Source organism: Eleutherodactylus coqui, chromosome 5 (genome assembly GCF_035609145.1).
Source record: "Eleutherodactylus coqui strain aEleCoq1 chromosome 5, aEleCoq1.hap1, whole genome shotgun sequence".
Lineage (NCBI taxonomy): Eukaryota > Metazoa > Chordata > Amphibia > Anura > Eleutherodactylidae > Eleutherodactylus > Eleutherodactylus coqui.
The window spans coordinates 264219021-264237951 of record NC_089841.1 but is presented as its reverse complement, the minus strand read 5'-3'; the positions used below and the strand labels follow the sequence as shown (position 1 = coordinate 264237951).

Genomic DNA, 18931 nt, shown 5'->3' with positions numbered 1-18931 from the left:
CAGGAGCACCTTGTTGAGCGTCTTCTGTGTGAGACCGCCGCACCTCATCAAGCTTACGGAGACTCACAGAGCGCCACTTTTAACACCCCATACCCGCATGAGAGGAGGGGGGATACCAGTTTTATTGCTCCATGTATCCATCCCAACCAGCCTCCGTAATTACTCCTGTCTTCGGAAATACCACACAGTTCACATTATTACTTTTATCTAAGATTTGCAAACACCGAAAAGGGCACGGAGTGTGTGTGTGGGGGGGGGGGGGGGGGGGGGATTTATAGGGAGTCAATTTTTATTCCATATAAATAAGCAATGGGGCCTGGTATTTATTGAGTTGTGCCCTGAAATCCAACGGGTGTTCCCTCCTTTATAGGCCTTGCCATGGGTCCTGTAAGTAAATTAGGGCCACAATGGGTATGTTTCTGAACACGGGACAAATTGGGTTTCCATTTGGGGGTGAATGTCTTCATTCCTATGTACCCTGTACAAAAAAACTGTTTTTAAATTTAAAAAATTGCCAAAAAAATTGAAAATCGTAACTTTTTCCTTCTGCTTTGCTTAGATTCATTCAAATACTGTGGGGTCACAATACGCAGTACACCCCTAGATGAATTTGTTAAGGGGTCTAGTTTTCAAAATGGGGTCATTTGAGGGGGTTCTTTATAGTTTTGGCCGCTCAATGGCTCTATAAATGGGCAGTGGGGCCTGGAATTTATTCAGTTGTACCCTGAAATCCAACGGGTATTCCTTTCATTGTAGGCCTAGCCATGTGTCCTGTAAGTCTATTAGGGCCACAATGGGTATGTTTCTGAACACGGGACAAACAAGGGTATTCATTTTGGGGTGCAAGTCTTCATTTATATGTGTGCTGTACAAAAAAAACAGTTTTTAAATTGACGCAATAGCCCAAAAAATGAAAATCGTAATTTTTTCTTACTGCTTTGCTTAGATCTATTTAAAAATTGTAGGGTTAAAATACACAGTACACCCCTAGATAAATTCGTTAAGGGGTCTAGTTTTCAAAATGGGGTCATTTGTGGGGGTTCTCTATGGTTTTGGGTACTCAAGAACTCTACAAGTGGGCAATGGGGCCTAAAAGGACTTCAAGCAAAATCTATGTTCTGAAAGCCACCGATTACTCCTTTCATTTTGGGCCCCGTTGTGCATGCAGACATAAGATTAGGGCCACAATGGGTATATTTCTGAAAACAGCACAAACAGGGGTATCTATTTTGAGGTGCAAGTCTTCCTTCATATGTGTGCTGTACAAAAAAAGCTGTTTTTAAAATGACAGAATTGCCAAAAAAACGAAAATCCTAATATTTTCCTTTTGCTTTGCTTGAATTTATTCAAAAACTGTGGGGTCAAAATACACAGTACACCCCTAGATAAATTCGTTAAGCAGTCTAGTTTTCAAAATGGGGTTATTTGTGGGGGTTCTATATGGTTTTGAGCGCTCAAGAACTCTACAAGTGGGCAATGGGGCCTAAAAGGACTTCAAGCAAAATCTATGTTCTGAAAGCCACCGACTACTCCTTTCATTTTGGGCCCTGTTGTGCATCCAGACATAAGATTAGGGTCACAATGGGTATGTCTCTGAACACGGGACAAACAGGGGTATCCATTTTTGGGTGCAAGTCTTCATTTATATGTGTGCTGTACAAAAAAAGCTGTTTTTAAAATGACAGAATTGCCAAAAAAACAAAAATCACATTTTTTTTCCTTTTGCTTCGCTTGAATTCATTCAAAAACTGTGGGGTCAAAATATGCAGTACACCCCTAGATAAATTCCTTAAGGGGTCTAGTTTTAAAAATGGGGTCATTTGTGGGGGTTTTCTATGGTTTTCGGCGCTCAAGCACTCTACATGTGTGCTATGGGGCCTAAAAGGACTTCAAGCAAAATTTCTGTTTTGAAAGACACTGACTACTCCTTTCATTTTGGGCCACATTGTGGACTCAGATATAACATTAGGGCCACAATGGGTATATTTCTGAACACGGGAGAAACAGGGGTATCTATTTTGGGGTGTAAATCCTCATTTTCATGTAAACTATAGGAAAAAAATATGTCTTTAAAATGACAGATTTGCAAAAATATGAAATTTTACTTTTTCTCCTCTAAATTGAATTAATTCCTGAAAAAAAACTGTGGGGTCAAAATACTCATAACATCCCTCAGTGAATACACTAAGGGGTGTAGTTTTTAAAATGGGGTCATTTGTGGGGGTATCTATTATTGTGACACTCATGAGCCTTTCCAATCTTGGCTTGGTGTAGGAAAACAAAGTGTTCCTCAAAATGCTAAAAAGTAATGTTAAATTTGTACGTCTCCTAAATGGTTAAAAAAACGAAAGTTTTTCCAATGTGCACCCAAAATAAAGTAAACGGGTGGAAATATAAATCTTAGCAAAAATTTCTATATTATGTTTGCACATATTTAAGATATTGCAGTTGTAAATGTGAAAAAATCGCTTGGATATGCAAAACCTTTCTGGTGTTTTTCCATGTTAGGCCTTAGTCAGACGGGCGTTTTTTTGCGCAATTTGCGCATGCGCATGCGTCCGGCGATTTTTTTTTTTTAAAACCATTGCTTTGCAATGGTATCGGACACATAAGCGCTTTTTATGCGCTCATCTGATAAATTATAGAACAGAAATCGCAGATCGCACCTATCTGCGATCTGCAATTCCTGTTCTCTTCACTATATGCGCTCAATGGGGCCGGCGGCAGCAGCGCCGACCCCATTGAGAACATATAGAAGACAAATCATTCTTCTCTGCCACAGCTGTAACAGCTGTGGCAGAGAAGAACGATGTTTGCCCATTGAATTCAATGGAGCCGGCAATACAGCCGACTCCATTGAAAGCAATGGGCTGCCGGCGTGCGCGGGATGAATTGTTGGGAAGGGCTTAAATATATAAGCCCTTCCCTGTAATTCATCCAGAAAAGTGTTAAAATAAAAAATATATACATACTCACCTGCTCCCGGCAGCCGGAGTTCCGCGTGGCCGGCCTGCAGTGGGTGTGAAGGGGGTGTGAGCCCCCTGATTGGCTCAGCGCTTACCCATGTGGTGGTTTTACTGCTCTAGTTTTTTTTTCCTTCAGCTGCTAAAATTATTTTTGCTACATTTTTTTTTTGTTTCTTCCGTGACAAATAGAGCTATTTTTTAATATCTATTCCACTGACTTTTTATTCCTTTTTTTTTACGTTTTATTAAGGTTTAAAGGCATGTTTTTTAACATTTGTAGTTTTTTTTAATTACTTTATTTTAGAGTGAATTACTAGAGGAATGGGTTCCTCATTTTGTTCTGGACACTTTGATATATAATATGTATGGTTTGGGATTTCAGGGCGCATACAGCGCCAGTTTTGGTTGGCGTCGGCTTTTGGTTATTTTCTTTTTTTAATGCATATCTTTATTGTTTTGTGTAATTTTATTTTATGTATTTATGTAACTATTTTTTACCATCTATGACCCCCCATGATATCATAGAAGACCTCTGGGGGCCATTCACATGGATTTTTTTTATTACACTTTTCCACTGTAGCTAGGGCATCTATAGGAGCTACATCCACAGGTGTCCCAGTTACAGGGGAAAACCTCCCCCTGTAATGACAATTGTCGCTAACAGAGGTGATCAGGGTCTGCTAGGACCCTGCAGCTCTGTTCTAACAGGGTAAATCCACGGTAAATTGCCAGGTCACGTAGTGGAAGAAACACTTTCACTTCCTAGTACATAGTGCTCATTGAGCACTATGTAACCAGGAAGGAAGAAAGCAGAAGCGGGTAAAACCCGCTTCCCCCTTCTCCTTCGGGATCTCAGCTGTAACTAACAGCTGAGAACCCGACCTGCTTCTGCTTGATTGAAGTAGCAGAGGCTGTAATCCTGCTCCATAATTTTGCTATTGGCCAGGATTAACTCCCCAGGACCAAGCGCCTTAAATTTACAGCGCTTGGCCCTTAAGGGGTTAATAATTTTTTTTCGGCCATTCTTTTTAAGAGCAATAACTTTTCAACATAGCTATATGAGGGCTTTTTTTGGTGGAACAAGTTATATCGTAATGGTGCTATTTAATGTACCATGTTATGTTTGAAAAACTTTTAAACATTTTTAAGTGGTGTGAAATGAAGAAAAAATTGCAACACTGCCATTTTTTGGGGGTGCGGGGGCAAGGGCATTCCTGTTGCAGTAAGAATGACATATGAACTTTGTTCTATAGCTCAGTACAATTGCAGTGATACTCAATTCATATAGTTTTTTGTATTCTTTTACTGCTTTAAAAAAAAAGCTTTTTTGAAAACACAAATTGATTTTTTGTCTCTGAGACCCATATTTTTTTTTTATCAATGGGGCTGTGTGAGGGTTCATTGGCTGCAAGGTTATTTGCAATCTTTTTTTTGCAGCAATCCACTAATGCTGGGGTGCTGACTTATATGCTGTACACTACACCCAGTTTGCAGGGGTAGCCCCACATACTACCAAGCAAGTACAGTGGAACCTCAACTAACGTCATTAATCCGTCCGGAAGCAATGGACTTTACTAAAAAAAAAATGTTAGTTGAGGACATTATTTCCATAGAAATTAATGTAAATCCAAATAATTGGTTCTAGACAGTCCAAAAAAAAAACACACCAAACTCCATTTAATAGAGAATAACTCTGGTCTTTAATACCAAAAACAATAACAATACTGTATGAATATAAAACACAACTGTAAAGAACAAATTAACATTGCAGGGACATCAATATAGCAGTACGTATCACTGTGTTATCTGTACTTTGACATAGGACTGCAGGGACATCATTATAGTAGTACGTCTCACTGTGTTATCTGTGCTTTGACATAGGACTGCAGGGACACACCCCTTCACTTACAGTTGCAGGGTGTGGTTCACTTGTGAGCAGGTGCTTGCAGCTCCAAGCTCCTCTCCTTCTCCTCCAGGGCTTGGGACTTTTGCTCTCTCCTACCCAGGGGAGAGTGAGGTCCTGGGCTATGGCCAGAGGGAGGACTACTACCCCCACTCTCCGGAGCCAGCCGGCGGAGGATGGGGATGCTTCGCAACCGGCTACCCAGGAGGGGCTGAGGAGATCTAGCAGGAGACGCAGCGATGTGTCTCCTGCACCCCTCCTGGAGACCACCCGAGGTGGCCGTCGGGCTAGCCAGGATGAGGGACGGCGGCCCTCCGGGACCTCGGCTGCTGGGACTTCCAGCAAAGGCCCTCCTGGAGCCAGGCCAGGTACTTCTGGGGGAGCCCCCAGTCCTACCATCGAGCACTGGGGGACACTGCGGTCTAGGGAGGATGTTACTGTCTTTGCTGCCAGGCTCGCTTCCAGGACCCAGGAGTACCGTGAGGCCGGTGGCACCATCAGAAGGCTTCAGGAGGAGTTAAAGGCAGCCAGGTCCCTGGCTGACAATTCAGGTGGGTCAAGGAGGGCCCAATACAACCAGGCCGTCCAGGAATTGAAAAGCGAGATCCTCACCCTGGTTGAGAGGAGGGCGGACATCTTAAGGGGTGCAGGTCCCTTCGCTGAGAAGCTGGGGAATTTTGACCGGTTTGAAGGGTCTCAGCCGGCTCTGGCTGGGGTCTGTGAGGATATGAAGGGCCTAGTGTCCAAGATGGAGCAGGCCCCTGCTGGAGAACTGCAGACAGCGGATAGTCAGCAGTCCCTGTGCAGTGACCTTCCAGCTGAGCAAGCTACTATTATTTCAAGCTCAGACTCCTCTGGGGAAGAGGACGAGGACAGCGGCCCGGGGGGGGGGGGGGGGGGCAACTAATGGCGTACATAAGTCACCTGGAATCCCCTGGAGGCCTGGAGGGTCTCTATTTTGGCAATGACCTTCCTGAGCGAGACCCCCAGGCTAAAAAGAAGAAAAGTGGCAAAAAGATCACCCAGGTGGAGTACAAGTACGTCAGCCTCCCTGGGCAAGCCTCTGAACCAGGGGAGGGAGGTAGCTGCATGGGTAGCCCCCGGGTCCGACCCAGCCTGGACTCTGCTAATGTGGGTTCAGTGCAAAGTAAGGGAAAGAGTACTAGGCATCCTGATCCAAACACCCCCTCGGTTCGTAATAAAAGGTGGAGTGATGGGCAGAAGCTGGTGTCTGACAGCGAGATTCCTAAGAATGGGGGTCATCCGGCGTTGGATGATCTAGGTAAAATATCAAAAAAGGCTGCAAAGGTGGGGGGTCATCCAGCATCGGATGATCCAGGTAAAATGACAAAAAAGGCTGCGGAGGTGGGGGGTCATCCGGCGTCGGGTGGCCCCCAGAAAGGCCCTGCGGTGGGCCTGGATAAAGGGGGTTGCCTTGTGTTGGGTGGCCCCCAGAAAGGCCCTGCGGTGGGCCTAAGTAAGGGGGGTCGCTCGGCGTCGGGTGATCCCAAGGGTTCAGGGAAGGTGGAGGAACAGGTTGGGGGTCATCCGGCATTGGCTGGCCCCTCGAAAGGCCCTGCGGTGGGCCTGGATAAAGGGGGTCATCCAGCGTCGGGTGATCCCAAAAGTTCACGGAAGGTGGGGGGTCATCCGGCGTCGGGTGGCCCCCAGAAAGGCCCTGCGGTGGGCCTGGATAAAGGGGATTGCCCGGCGTCGGGTGATCCCAAACATCCTGGGAGTTTGGGGGGCCATCCGGCGTTGGGTGGCCTCAATAAGGGCCCTGCGGTGGACCCCAAAAAACGTGGATACCCAAAATGCCGGAATTCTTTTGCTGGGGTTACACGAAGTATGATGGCAGAAGGCGGAGCCAAAGGTCCTGAATGCGTGGCTGGAAGTCCCTTTCCCCCCAGTGCTAAGGGGGGTGGGTCTGGAGGCTCGGAGGGGACTATATTTAAGAAACCCACCCTGGGTTGCTCCCCTGCAGGCAAGGGGGAAGCAGCTAGGAAACCTCCGGGCGGCCAGGTGCCCCTTACTCTTCCGGCCAAGAGAGAAGCCATTACTGGTCTGGTCGCAAAGAATAGGGAGAATGATGAGCATGAGAGTATGGAAGGCATGGAGGTGTGTGAAAGGGATGAAGGGAGCAACATGATAGCGAGAGGTGTGCGTGAGGGAGAGTCCAGGGGTGTGGGGAATCTAAATAATACAAGATTAAATGTTGGGGTGTCTGCTGGTGGAGGAGTATCTGAGGGAGGTACAGGTAAATTTACAAAAATCACAAGTGAGGGTGGAGTGTCTGGTGGTGTGGGGAGGAGTGGGGGCCCTGGTCCAGCTGCCGCCCCAGCGGTGACTGCTCCTAGAAGCTACACTAGTGTTGCTGCCGGGGTAAGTGGGGGACCTTCACCTCCCGGCTTCAGGGACCCCAGGTCACTTGAGCTGTTCCTATCCGCCTTAAAGAGGGGAGAGAGGTCGGTCACTATAGAGGGTGAAAAGCGCGACCTATCCTTTTGGATAGATTGGTTTGGCACAGGGGCCTTCCAAGAGCAAAGGCAGGGAGAAGAGGCATGGTCGCTTCCTACAGCCGGGCAGGGGGGGTCCAGAAGGAATGTGGTTCGTCTCCGATGGGGAGGCAGTGAAGCCTGCCCTAACCGTACTAGGGTGGTGGAGCTTCTCCTCGGGATGGAATTCAGGGTGAGTGACATCTTTGCCCTGATCCACCCCTTTGGGACCTCCCTGTTTGATGTTAGCTTCGTGAGACCAGAGGGGCTTGAGCTCTTCTGGTCAAAATACGAGCTGGCTCAGACGGAGCCCGAGTGGCGGGATTTTGCAGTTCAAGCAATTACCCGCCAGAATGACACTAAGAGAGTGACCGTTCTGACTAGTAACGAATCTCTCTCTTATGTTGACATCATGACCTGGATGGGCAGGTATGGGGAGATTCTCCATCCTCCCCAGAAAAACAGGGACGCACACGGTATCTGGTCAGGGGCCTGGACTTTCATGGTAAAGTTGAAACGTACAGGTAATTCCGTTACCCACATCCCTTCTTCTGCGTTCCTGGGAAGGGACAGGATTCTGGTTTTCTACCAGGGGCAGCCGAAGGTCTGCCACAGATGCGGGGACCCCACACATTTCAGTGCACAGTGTAAGGTGCTGGTGTGTGCACTGTGTGTGGGCAGAGTCCACCCATCCTCCTCCTGTGGCAGCATTCGGTGTAACCTGTGTGGTGCTTTAGGGCACCCATTCAGTCGTTGTCCCTTATCCTTTGCCAACATCGGCCGAGCCCAGTCAGAGGGTCAGCGGGCCCGTCGCTCCGGGGGCGAAGCTGGTGGCAACAGGGAGGAGGAAGAGCTACGGGGTCTCGGCGGGGTGCCTGGCCAGCCAGGGCAGGAGGGGAGTCGAGCTGCTGAGGCCCCAAGGGATAGCGATGTGGATGAGGAAACCAGAAGGATGGAGAGAGGGGAGGTGGCTGCCAGTTCTGCCGGATCCTCCCGTGAAGAAAGTGCGGATGAGGAAAACGAGAAATGGCAAAAGCAGAAAAAAAAAGGGTAAGGGCAGAACAAGAAAGAAAAATAGGGGTTCTTCCTCTCTAGAGTGGGATGACTCGGTCCCACTCACTCTGGTACAGAAACCAAAGGAAGGACCCATCAGTTCCCTTACGGTCGATCTCTCTAACCAGTACCAAGCTCTCAATAACACCTCCTCTTCCCTGCCAGGGGGAGAGGCTGGGGGTGAGGTGCCGGAGGTGGTGTAAGAGATAATTGAGGAAGGAACCCTGGGGGAGGCTGGGTCTCTTTCTGTGGGGGACCCGGTTTCTTCCGGGAAGGGGGCTACCCTGAAGCCGGAAGGTGAAGGTAATGATGGGAGTGGTGATATGGATGTCTCAATTTCACTAAAAAGAAATAAAGGAGAGACCTCTTCTTCCGACAGGGAGGAGGGGGAGAGTAAGAGAAAAACCATCCAGCTCGATCACCAATGATGGCGGCACTCACCCTGTTGATGCTGGCATCCATTAATGTTGCCAGCATTAATTCAGATGTGGCTAGGTTTGCGGCCTTTGATTTTCTCAGCCGAGTTGAAGCTGACATTTTATTTTTGCAAGAGACCAGGCTGACAGATTTGTCAGTCATGTACAAAGCCAAGCGTGAGTGGAGGTGCGGAGCCTCCTATTGGTCTCTTGCGGCCGAGCCGTATAGCGGGGTGGTGGTCCTTTTTAAGACTGCACAGGTAGAATGCCGACGGGTTATCGAGCTGGAAATGGGGAGGTGCCTGATCTTGGATATTCTCATGGGAGGTCAAGAGTTGCGTCTTATTAACATCTATGGATCCCAGTCAAAGGAGGGGCACAAAGACCTCTTTATGAGAATTAAGCCTTTCCTTTTTACAAGCCGGCAAGTGGTCTTTGGAGGAGACTTTAATAATGTCACGAGGCTTGGTGATAGAGGAGGTTCCAATAACCAGCTAGGCTATGATAGTGTCACGTTAAATAGAGTAGTTAGTGAGGCACGCCTTGTGGATGTCCACGTTCGGCACACCCCAGGGCGCACGGGATTCACTTGGTTTAGAGGTAGTTATTGCAGGTCTAGGATAGATAGGTTTTATTTAAAGGAGGAAGCCGTCTCCTCACCGTTATCGGTGGTGGAGGTGGAGTTCTCCGACCACTGTATGATTCTTTTTTCTCTGAATGTCACAGAGACCCCTCGGATGGGCAAAGGTTTATGGAAGTTGAATTCGTCACTCCTGGAAGAAGCGGAAATAAGACGGTCCTTTGAGGATTTTCTTCAGAGCCAGGAACCACTACTGGGCCTATGCAGTAGTAAGTCAGAGTGGTGGGAGATGTTCAAACATCGGGTAAGAAGGTTCTTCCGACAGATCTCGAACCTCAGAAGCCTGAACAGAAAGCGTATGTATCAGAGCCTGAGGAGGAAACTCGAGCGTTTGGTCTCGACTGGAGGTAGCCGCGAGGACATCTCCAGAGTGAAATCCTTGCTCAAGAGATGTCAGTATGATAGGCACGCATCTTTGGTTCTTGAGAGGGACTTTGGGAAGTACCGCTCGCCTGACCCCTACAAGAACTGTAAGATGTCAGTGAGTTGTAAATTGGTTACGGGTCTGCTAGACAGTACGGGCTCCCTGAAAAGGTCCAGATCAGAGATCCTGGAGGTCGTCAGATCCTTCTACTCACATCTCTTGGGCGGGAAAGAACTTAATCGGGACGGAATCTCGACTTTCCTGGCAGAAACCGTTCCCGAACCAGGAGTAGACCCCTCTCTTGGCGTTTTGACAGAAGCAATTACGGAAGATGAAGTCGGACTGGCGATTGATGGGTTCCAGTCCAAAAAGTCGCCAGGCCCAGACGGCTTAACATCTGAGTTTTATAAAGCCTTTAAGGAAATTTTGGTTCCCCTCTTGACCGAGGTTTTTAATGAATGTCTATCCTTGGGCGTTCTGCCGGAGTCAATGAGGAAGTCGGCCCTAATTATTCTGTCAAAGGGTAAAGATCCGCTCCGTATTGAGAATTGGCATCCCATAGCGCTCCTCAATACGGACAGAAAGATTCTGTCAAAAGTGCTGTTCAGTAGGTTGGTGAAATTTGCACCCCAGCTCCTTTCTGGGGCTCAGCACTGCTCTGTTCCCGGTCGAAGCACGTTTAGCGCCGTGCTGAGTGACCGGGAGGCTGTGGAGCAGGGCAGGGCGGGTCTCTGGAAGGGGTTTTTACTTTCCCTGGATCAGGCTAAAGCTTTTGATCGAGTAAACCACGAGTACCTTTGGTCTGTCCTTTTGAGATACAGTCTGCCGGTGGGGCTCGTAAAATGGTTAAAAACATTGTATTCAGGGGCTGAGAGTTTCCCGCTCGTGAACGGTTGGGTTGGCCGTCCTTTTGTAGTCGGGTCTGGAGTCCGTCAGGGATGCCCTCTGAGCCCCTTGCTTTACGCGTTCGCTGTCGATCCCTTCCTCAGAAGGGTACATGGGGGACCGTTGGCGGGGGTGAGGATGGACCCGGGGGTCCCGGACCTGGCCTTGAGGACAGTGGCGTACGCTGATGACGTTACTATCTTTGTCTCCTCTCAGGAGGAGGCAGGGTGGGTGATGTCGGAAGTTGTCCGCTACTCGGAGGTCTCCGGGTCAAAGATCAATCGGGAAAAGTGTGAGAGTCTCTGGCTGGGAGGGGGAGATCCTGCTTTTGATCTTCCGGACGCTCTCCCAGAACCCCAAGATTCCCCTAAAATTTTAGGCATCGATTTCGACCAAGGGAATTATCCCGAGAAAAACTGGGAAGGCAGATTGAGGAATGCTGCTCAAAAGGTGGATCAATGGAAAGGGTGGTCTTTGACCCTGAGAGAAAGGGTTTGCTTGATCAAGACTTATCTGCTCCCTTTGTTAATGTACCTGGGAAGTGTCTGCATTTTGTCAGAACCGCTTTGGTCACGGGTCTACAGCCTGTTCTTCCAGCTGTTATGGGGGAATAGGTTGAACCCAGTCAAGAGGGAGGTTACTTACCGTACGAGGAGACTAGGCAGGTTGGGTATGGTCAACCCAGTGGTAGTCCTCGTGAATACCTTTTTGAAAGCTAATATCGCAAACCTCTGGAAAGAGAGGGCTCCTCCGTGGGTATCCTCCTGTAAGGGATGGTTTTGGCCGTTCTTCCAGGAATGGGAGACAGGAGGGCGTGTGAAGGACTTTCGTACACCGCACGGACATCTTCCGGTTCTGAAGGTTTTACGTCAATGGGGGCTGACCGTGGGGGAAGTCAGGACGCTGGCCAGGCGTGTGCTGGACCAGAGGGTCTTGGCAACCCACTTTCAGAATCCATTGGCCCTCAGAGACTGCCCAAGTGGGGATTTGAAGGTGGGTTTGTCTCTTTTAAATTCGGTAAGAATCCCCTCAAAGTATTGGGACTTGACCTGGCGCTGCTTCCATGGTAAGCTGTATGTGGGGGACAACTTGAAGCACAAGAACACCGAGGACAGAGGTTGTCCCCGGGAGGCATGTGGCAACACTCTGGAGAGCATGGACCACTTCCTGCTTCATTGTCCCTTTAATATAGAGATATACAAGAGGGTAGGGGCTTCCATCGGTTGGCCTCGGCTGGCTGACCTTACCTACGCCGAGTGGTGTTATGGAGCATTCAGAGATCTGGGTGGCAGGGACCGCTGCATTTTATTTTTAGTAAGTCTAGTGGTTAGGTATCAGACGTGGAGCACACGGTGTGTAGTATCGACGCAGCATAAAATCCTCCTCGAGGACGAGGTAAGTAGGAATATTTTCGGTGACCTGGTGAAGGTGCGTTCTCTGGAGTTTGAAAGGTTGGGTAGGCCTCGAGCAGCCTTCCATTGGAGGGGTTTTTGCTTTGGGGTTCCCTAGCCTGGAGAACTGTTTCCCGGTGGGGGGCTGGATTCTTTCACCCTAGCTTTTTGTTTTAAGTTAAAAGTTGAATAAAAGGCTTACGGGACCCGAACCAGGGCTGGAGGTAATGATTATATTTTTGTTATTTATTTATTTTTCCGTATATTTAGGCTGTGGATTATTATGCATTATATGGGTTTGTGGGTGGTATTATATATTTGTTTGCTTTTTTTGTGGGTGGTATTATGTGTTTTCGTGGGTGGTATCTTTATGGGTGGTATTATGAGTTTTTGTGGGGGGTTAGTATTACGTTCTGTGTATTTAAAAAAAAAAAAAAAAATTATATATATATATATATATATATGTATATATATACTAGCTGATATACCCGGCTTCGCCCGAGTTAATTTGGTACTGGTGTTTATCTGGTGTTCACACGGAAAATCTTACGAAGTCGTGGTTACTTTAGAGATACTGAGGAAAAAAAATATGTTCACCATTTTGCATAGTTCTCTGCGTTACCCAGGAAATACCATGTGGAGGCAACCATGCGACGTTTCCTTTATATAAAATGACATCAGGAAATGAGAGAATTAGATTACATACGCAAAATTTGGACACTAATTCTTTTGCGCTTAGAATTGAATAATCGAGTTGGGACCCATTAGCTTTTCCTATTTATGACATAATCAATGCTCGTGCCAAATTTACCGTTTCTATGACACCGGAAAGTGAAAAAGTTACATTCCGCACGTAAAATTTTGACGCTAATTCTTTTGCGCTAGAATTGAATAATCGAGTTGGGACCCATTAGCATTTCCTATTTATGAAATAATCAATGCTTGTGCCAAATTTCACGTTTCTATGACCCCGGAAAGTGAAAAAATTACATTCCGTACGTAAAATTTGGACGCTAATTCTTTTGCGCATAGAATTGAATAATCGAGTTGGGACCTATGAACTTTTCCTATTTATGACATAATCAATGCTCGTGCCAAATTTCACGTTTCTATGACACCGGAAAGTGAAAAAATTACATTTCGCACGTAAAACTTGGACGCTACTTCTTTTGCGCATAAAATTCAATAATCGAGTTGGGACCCATTAGCTTTTCCTATTTATGACATAATCAATGCTCGTGCCAAATTTCATGTTTCTATGACACCGGAATATGAAAAAATTACCTTCCGCACGTAAAATTTCGACGCCAATTCTTTTGCGCTAGAATTGAATAATCAAGTTGGGACCCATTAGCTTTTCCTATTTATGACATAATCAATGCTCGTGCCAAATTTCCCGTTTCTATGACACCGGAAAGTGAAAAAATTACATTCCGTACGTAAAATTTGGACGCTAATTCTTTTGCGCATAGAATTGAATAATCGAGTTGGGACCCATTAGCTTTTCCTATTTATGACATAATCAATGCTCGTGCCAAATTTCCTGTTTCTATGACACCGGAAAGTGAGAAAATTACATTCCGCACGTAAAATTTCGACGCCAATTCTTTTGCTCTAGAATTGAATAATCGAGTTGGGACCCATTCGCTTTTCCTATTTATGACATAATCAATGCTCCTGCCAAATTTCACGTTTCTATGACATTGGGAAGTGAGAGATTTAGATTATGTACGTAAAATTTTGACGCCAATTCTTTTGTGCATAGAATTGAATAATCGAGTTGGGACCCATTAACTTTTCCTATTTATGACATAATCAATGCTCGTGCCAAATTTCACGTTTCTATGACATTGGGAAGTGAGTGATTTAGATTATGTACGTTAAATTTCGACGCCAATTCTTTGGTGCTAGAATTGAATAATCGAGTTGGGACCCAATTTCTTTTCCTTTTTTGGAGATAATCTATGCTTGCGCCAAATTTCATGTTTCTACGACATTGGGAAGTTGGAGAACTTTTGGCGAGTCAGTGAGTCAGTGAGTCAGTGAGTCAGTGAGTCAGTGAGGGCTTTCAGCTTTATATATATAGACTAACTGATATACCCGGCTTCGCCCGAGTTAATTTGGTACTGGTGTTTATCTGGTGTTCACATGGAAAATCTTACGAAGTCGTGGTTACTTTAGAGATACTGAAGAAAAACATATGTTCACCATTTTGCATAGTTCTCTGCGTTACCCAGGAAACACCACGTGGAGGAAACCATGCGACATTTCCTTTATATAAAATGACATCAGGAAGTGAGAGAATTAGATTACGTACATAAAATTTGGACACATTCTTTTGCGCTTAGAATTGAATAATCAAGTTGGGACCCATTAACTTTTCATATTTATGACACAATCAATGCTTGTGTCAAATTTCATGTTTTTATGACATTGGGAAGGGAGAGATTTAGATTATCTACGTAAAATTTGGACGCTAATTCTTTTGCGCATAGAATTGAATAATGGTGTTGGGACCCATTAGCTTTTCCTGTTTATGACATAATCAATGCTCGTGCCAAATTTCCCGTTTCTATGACACCGGAAAGTGAAAAAATTACATTCCGCACGTAAAATTTGGACGCTAATTCTTTTGCGCATAGAATTTAATAATGGAGTTGGGACCCATTAGCTTTTCCTATTTATGACATAATCAATGCTCGTGCCAAATTTCCTGTTTGTATGACACCGGAAAGTGAAAAAATTGCCTTCCGCACGTAAAATTTCTACGCCAATTCTTTTGCGCTAGAATTGAATAATCGAGTTGGGACCCATTAGCTTTTCCTATTTATGACATAATCAATGCTTTTGCCAAATTTCCCGTTTCTATGACACCGGAAAGTGAAAAAATTACATTCCGCACGTAAAATTTGGACGCCAATTCTTTTGCGCTAGAATTGAATAATCGAGTTGGGACCCATTAGCTTTTCCTATATATGACATAATCAATGCTCGTGCCAAATTTCACGTTTCTATGACACCGGAAAGTGAAAAAATTACCTTCCGCACGTAAAATCTGGACGCTAATTCTTTTGCGCATAGAATTGAATAATCGAGTTGGGACCCATTAACTTTTCCTATTTATGTCATAATCAATGCCTGTGCCAAATTTTAAGTTTCTATGACATTGGGAAGTGACAGATTTAGATTATGTACGTTAAATTTCGACGCCAATTCTTTTGCGCTAGAATTGAATAATCGAGTTGGAACCCAATTTCTTTTCTTGTTTTGGAGATAATCTATGCTCGCGCCAAAATTCATGTTTCTACGACATCGGGAAGTTGGAGAACTTTTGGCGAGTCGGTCAGTCAGTGAGTCAGTCAGGGCTTTCAGCTTTATATATATAGATATGTTCATAAGCATGATTGGCAGGTATTGGCAGCGGACCAGGGGATGGGTAGAGGGTAATGTGAGTGTAGTTTAGAGGGGTGGGGGGGGGGGGAATAAATAATTTTTAAAAACAAATTATTAAAAAAAAAAAAGAAAAGAAAAATTGAAAAAAAAACCATTTATAGATTCTTGTTTTACTAATGTGTGTGTGTGTTTTCTCTGTTTAGTAGGTTGGAATATGCAGCACGACAGGACTATGGAATAGGTTGCCTTGTTTTTGTTGTGATATGTTTGTTATGTAAATTTAGTTGTGTAAATGGGACTTGTGAGATTGGGGATGCGGCCAGACCGGTTTTTCACTCCAGTACAGTTTCTGTACAATTTTGTAAATATGAATGTTTGGCTATTATTTCTTGCAAATATTTCTGGTATTTTCTGTTGTCTTTGCAAATATTTCTGGTTTGTAAATGTGTGTGTATATATATGCTTCTTGCGATTGTATTTGGCAAATTTTTCTGTTATTTTGCTATTTTTGTTATTACGCCCTGTAATGTTTTTTAATTTTATGTTTCAACGGTTTTTATTGAAATAAAATCTTAAAGGGGTTGTCCCGCGGCAGCAAGTGGGTCTATACACTTCTGTATGGCCATATTAATGCACTTTGTAATGTACATTGTGCATTAATTATGAGCCATACAGAAGTTATAAGAAGTTTTTCACTTACCTGCTCCGTTGCTAGCGTCCTCGTTTCCATGCAGCCATCTAATTTTCGGCGTCTAATGGCCAAATTAGACGCGCTTGCGCAGTCCGGGTCTTCTTCTTTTCTCAATGGGGCCGCTCGTGCAGGATGCCGGCTCCGTGTAGCTCCGCCCCGTCACTTGCCGATTCCAGCCAATCAGGAGGCTGGAATCGGCAATGGACCGCACAGAAGCCCTGCGGTCCACCGAGGGAGAAGATCCCAGGGGCCATCTTCAGCAGGTAAGTAAGAAGTCACCGGAGCGCGGGGATTCAGGTAAGCGCTGTGTGGTGTTCTTTTTTAACCCCTGCATCCGGGTTGTCTCGCGCCGAACGGGGGGGGGGGGGGGGTTGAAAAAAAAAAACCCGTTTCGGCGCGGGACAACCCCTTTAAGGGTGGCAACACTCTGCCGCAATTTCCCCACGCAGGGGGGTAAAGTCTTGACAATGAAGTACAGAGTCATTGGCCTGTTTTTAACTTATATACTATAGATAACAATTAACAGAACTAAAATATGTATTCAGTTTGCATAGATAGGGTTACATCATGGTGTTATGAGTCTCACATGTTTTTATTAGAATGATAGTGGGGTGGGGGGGTAAAACAGATCTCGATGTCCTCCAGCTCTGGTCATGACTGAGAGATTCATTATTTTTTATTAGATGTCTTTGCCACCTTCATAGTGGATATTTTTAGATTAGTGAGTATAAATAGATGGAACTAGCAGGATCTTCCACTTATGTTCTCATGTGGTTGTATAGATTGGGGATGTTGATGTGCGTTAGCCAGGGATTCCATATCTTCTTGAATTGGGGGGTTGTGTCTTGCCGGATGACAACAAGCTTTTCGTTTACAAAAATCTTATTTATTCGTGTTATGCAGGCTTCGAAGGGTAGTGTAGGTTTTCTCCATTGTTGTGCTATTAGTATGCGAGCTGCCATAGTTATATGTTGGAGTAGCTTGAATGGAGGGTTGCGCATTCCTGTGGGTTTATTTCCCAGTAATAGGATGAATGGGTCTAGTCCAATATCTGTCCCTGTTACCGAAGCTATGAGATGAGAGACTCTTTTCCAGAAGTCCTGGGCTTTTGGGCATGACCACCATATGTGTCTATGAGAGCCCGTGTCATTGCATCCTCTAAAGCATAATTGTGAGATATCTGGGTATATGTTGTGTAGTCTTTCAGGTACTGAGTATGCTCTGTGTAGTACCTTTAGGGAGGTCTCGGTTAATGATATTTGCCAGCTATTCTTGCTGAGATTATCACTGTGTTATCTGTGCTTTGACATAGGACTGCAGTATTTATTTGCAAACGTTTCTTAACTGTACTGTACTCATCTGCACAGTACTTACATTTTGCAGTACAGTGGGGATTCAGGAGGCAGGCAGCGTTCAGCCGGCACTTTGGGGATTCAGCTGCTGTACTGTATCAGAAGGCAGGCAGACACAGCAACGTTCAGCCGGCACTGTGCACTGTGGAGAGGGGAGGGGAAGGAGTAGGCGCGCGCTGGTGCAGGAGAAGCAAGAAGTGACTGGCATCAACTGCGCGCCACCTCACTGAGCGGCGCCCGGGGTCATGGAGCGGTCGGCACCCTTATCTGAGGAATGCAACTTTATTTGAGGGACCGCCACTGCCCTGACACATCGACTTAAGTTGAAAACAGCTTTACTTAAGAGCAATGTTACTCAAGAGTTTACTGTACCATGATACAAATAATGGATATAGAACAGTGGGCATAAAATATTATGTGTCCGAATACAAACATGCCCAATGGCTAATTGTTGTCAGTGCCAGCTGGTGACATTTGTTTATTCTCTCTCTTCAGACTGTTATAAATACAATGTGTGGATATGAGACTCAGAAGCTCAAGAGATGGGATGCCGAGGACCGTATCTATGTCGAGGGTTGCTTGTACAAGATTGTCAGCTGGGGTGAAGGCAACCTTTTGTTCCTAGGATACATTGCGCTGGTTCTTATCTTTCTAGAGGTATAATGACTATGACTTGTAAAAACTGTTATATGCATGTGGGGTTACATTTAATTTGTTGTCAAAGAAAGTTAAAGTACAAAAGTTAGTTTTACCCAAGAAGTGATGCCAGACATCCCTAGCAGGCGCTTACATATTCCAACTTTCAACCTAACTATGTTGATTGGTATTGGGAAAGGTAAAATAAATCATGTCCACCATAAAGCAGGGTCTGAAGGCTCCGAGCAAGCAGTGAGCTAACCAGGGGCACTGGAGAAGCTCACAGATGAGAAGGTGTGGTAAGGAGACTGACAGGAAAGAAATAGGTGAGTATAGAATTTTTTTAAGAACCCCTTTAAGGAACAAATGGGGTAAATACATGGCGCTCGGTTGTGGGCTTAATCCTGGCCGATAGTAAGAATACAGAGTGTGATTTAAGCCCCTGCTTTTGCAATCATCAGAAGCAGATTGGGTTGCCAGCTGCTAGGGCCCATTTACACGCAAAGATAATTTTTTAAAAGATTGTTTTGCATAAGCTGCTAATGGACACTAATGTCCATTAGCAGCTTATCATCTTCATTTGCATGTTAATGAGCGTCCAGGAGTTGAACATAGAGAACAGCAGGTTGTGTGTTCTCTGCATACAGCTCTATTCTGCCATGGGGCTGACTCAAGCTCTTTGCTGAATACAATATAATCAGCACTCCTGTGGAGAATTCAGCACCATAGACAGCAAACACAGCAAG

General features: G+C 45.5%; 1 protein-coding gene across 1 annotated transcript in view; it reads left to right on the top strand.

Moving 5' to 3' along the window:
• LOC136628589 (tetraspanin-33-like) overlaps positions 1-18931 on the top strand; it is an 82682-nt gene that overhangs the window by 50387 nt on the left and 13364 nt on the right. Inside the window, exon 7 of the mRNA XM_066604618.1 lies at positions 18045-18206. Coding sequence (XP_066460715.1) covers positions 18045-18206 — 162 coding nt within the window. The remainder of the gene's footprint in view (positions 1-18044; positions 18207-18931) is intronic.